The following is a 3,475-nucleotide window of genomic DNA, read 5'->3' on the forward strand; positions in this document are numbered from 1 at the left end:
GCAGAAAGAAGAAAAAAATCTTATATCTGTTCCTTTTCTCCATCAAATAAATTTATCAATAATAATCTTTATGTAACAAAACAAAATAAAAAAAGTAAAATTAAAAAGATAACAGCAAACTTACATCAAATGCACAACTACCACATTTGTGTTCTGATTATCTATATATAAAAATACGTAATCTTTCAGTATGGATGAAATTCATTTTTGTATGTGTAAGTATGATTTCCAAGTAGTCAGTGTCTTACTTGTATTAGACAGCGATTAGTGCACTCTTAGTTTGGATAAACGGAATAAAAAAAAGGTGAACTAAACTAACAGCTGCTCAGACCAGCGTCACCAGAAGAATAAATCTGTAACATCAAAACAACCAGAAACTCAAACGTTATTTTTTTATTTTTTTAATGCAAGGATTCAGAAACGTCTGCATTTATWACTGTTTACATTTTGTTCATGGCTAATTTATAGTTTATGAATTCAAGGTGGCAACATTTATTTTTCCCTTTTCTTGTTAACTGGAAAACCTTCACCTCTACCTGCCATGAACTGAATTTGACTGAATATTTATTATTTTAAACCAGTATGTCGTTGCAGCTTTACTTTAGAAAAAGTAGTTATTTATAAATAATCTAAAGCAAGTGTAAAACATGCGGGAGCTTAATGGAACAGAGGTAATGTAAAAGGTTACTGCAGTGGGCAGAAAGGACCTCCTGTTCTTGTCATGAATGCATCAGAGCTGAAGAAACCTTTGACTGCAAACACTTGGTTTCACCTGGATGTTATATAAAAAGCCTAAGACGTTTGTTATGTTGAGCAGCTTGTGCATCATCAGAACCAGATGAATCCTCTGCTTTTTCACTCTCCTCACTCCTTTTTCACGGTTTTGAAGAGAGCATATTGATCGGCATCATATAAATATTAACTGAGAAATTAGTGYGAAYGTTTGTGTTTGGACCGTAGAAGGCGGCGTTACTCTGCTGTTACAGTTAAATCTTAAAGCAGTCGAGGCGTTAACAACACTCAGTGTCAGATTTATCACATCAGTATTACTCTTTAAAAATGCTGCGTAGGGTTTTACAGTGAGTCATGCTGGTAAAAACAAAAAAAAAAAATGTAGTGGTTACGCTTCGAGACAAACAGCTGAGCCAACTCAAGCTAAAGCTCTTATGGACTCTTGTAAGGGTCTAATCATTGTAATTTCATGTTAATTATTATGCACCCTAAGTAAACGTCACTCACTTCGTTTTCTTCTCAGGATCTTAAGCCTGGAAACTTGGCTGTTAATCAAGACTGTGAACTCAAGGTATGTGCTTGTTAGGATTACATTAAAAACACTTCAGCACTTACATAATRGAGCGGCTTTAGAGGCAAAATCAGGTCAAGTGTGATTTTTATCAGCACGACTGAAAAACCACCTTATCTATGTCTTTACATTCGGATATCTCGTCAATACAAACATGCTACATCCATATAAACTGATAATTAACGCAGGTGGTGCTCATGGTGTAGGCTACTAACAGTTATTTGGTGCTGATGCAGATCCTGGACTTCGGGCTGGCCCGCAGTACCGACGCAGAGATGACGGGCTACGTGGTGACCCGTTGGTACCGGGCGCCTGAGGTCATTCTGAACTGGATGCACTACACCCAGACTGGCAAGATAATTGTAGCTGTTACATATTCCTACTGTACCTCCATCCTTACTGTCGCTGTAACTGTCTGATGTTTGTCCTGTGAAACGTCCAGCTGGAGGCTCTGCCCACACAGGAACAATGTTTTTTTTTTAACAATTCAACCTTGAGTCCACAGGAAAACAGCATTTTAAGAGGCCCCCCTTTTCAAAAYTCGGTTGCAGCTTAAAAACCATCATCGCGTTTTTGTGTCAAACTCAAGGCCTGCAGGCCAAATGCGGTTCACTTCCGTTTGACTGGCCAAAAGTCCCCTCCGCACACACACACACACACACAAATCCAGACCCACCAGACCAGACAATGTTTTTTCAAACCTTTTTCTATTTAACATGAAAATAAAATTTATATCTCTGGTATTTTTTAAATCTATGATTAAATGCAACAAAATTAACAAATTTTAAAGGTGAAAGTTAGTAATAGGCGTTCTGCCCTGAGCTGCTGGCTTTGAGTACCTGTAGCTGCGTTTCCATTGACCATGAAAATGCGCAAATTAGAATTTCGAAAATAAATTTGCTCAATGGAAACACGTCAGTTTTGAAAAAAAATTACGTTTTTCGACAAAATGTTTTTGCGCTTGGATGAGGTGGTATTTTGGCCTTATCGAAATTGGTGTTTTTCACAAAACTGCAATGGAAACTTTTTTTTCGCATCACGGGAGTCACGTGATCAACAACCGGCTGTTTCTACTGGTGAAAAAGACAACGACGAAGAAGACAACAGGAAGTAGAAGTAGTAGTAATATCACAGAAGTAGTAAAATAAAATTGTAAACTCACCGACTACAATTTCCCAAAAACACAGCATACGTAGCCGCTCCCAAGTAGGGGCTTGTCGCTGGAAAGTCTCGATAAAAGACGCCAACGTCTCCTCTGATGATGAGCGCTAGAGTCGCGGTAGCAACATGCTATGTGTTTACATCCATTGCCGTCATGTTTGTAATGACTTATCATGAGAACAAACGTATTCACGTGTGATTTTAATAGCATTTCTTACTTAATGGAAACACTGCAGTTGCAAAACTGTGTTTTTCAACATTAACAGAAAATCAACAAAGTTTTGCGCACATTTGCAATGGAAACACAGCTTGTGGCCCCCTGAGACATTTAGTTGAATAGCCCTGTATTAATGTCTCAAAATAAGCTGCTTTAAAGCCRGCATTGACCATAAACTACACTTCCCATAATGCATGTTGATTCATGGGAATTCCCTGTTGGAAAGTGGGAGAGCCCAGAGTTCAAGTTGCTCAAGGCTGATGAACAATATCATTGCCTTATATAGTTCAGAGCAAAAGAGTTTTAACACTTTATTGAAGGGTCATCAATACTAAAGCAAATGTTGCAGAAAAACACTATAATGTAAATSTATTACACATTTTACAAACACTTGTGTATCAATAATTTTTTCAGTTCAACTGAATACTGGGTCTGAAATTGTCCAATACGTCCACATATTTAGACTGACATCAGTAAATCAGTWTTGACCCAATCAGTATCGTTTAATGTGAAACAAAGTTCCACTTCATTGTCAGTCCAAAAAAAAAAAAAGGATTTGATTTCAGGTCTTGTATTTATTCTTCATCCTCATCTTTTTCTTYTTGTGTTTACAGTTTGACGTGTCTACTCCAATTCTTCTTTCCTGTTTTTGCTATATTATGTTGTATAAATTAAAGAGGGGGTATTATGTATTTTCCAGGCACATAATTCAATTCTAAACCACAATCAAGTAACTATAGGCGTTTACGCACTGCAGGGCCAGCCCCGGCCCGGCCCGGCCCGACTTCTAACCT

General features: G+C 37.7%; 1 protein-coding gene across 1 annotated transcript in view; it reads left to right on the forward strand.

The window, feature by feature from the left end:
• Positions 1 to 3,475, forward strand: part of mapk13 (mitogen-activated protein kinase 13) — a 14,695-nt gene that overhangs the window by 5,961 nt on the left and 5,259 nt on the right. Inside the window, exons 6-7 of the mRNA XM_014010344.1 lie at positions 1,256 to 1,303; positions 1,540 to 1,654. Of these exons, the coding sequence (XP_013865798.1) occupies positions 1,256 to 1,303; positions 1,540 to 1,654 (163 nt within the window). The remainder of the gene's footprint in view (positions 1 to 1,255; positions 1,304 to 1,539; positions 1,655 to 3,475) is intronic.

This window comes from Austrofundulus limnaeus, unplaced genomic scaffold (genome assembly GCF_001266775.1).
Source record: "Austrofundulus limnaeus strain Quisiro unplaced genomic scaffold, Austrofundulus_limnaeus-1.0 Scaffold68, whole genome shotgun sequence".
NCBI classification, from domain to species: Eukaryota; Metazoa; Chordata; class Actinopteri; order Cyprinodontiformes; family Rivulidae; genus Austrofundulus; species Austrofundulus limnaeus.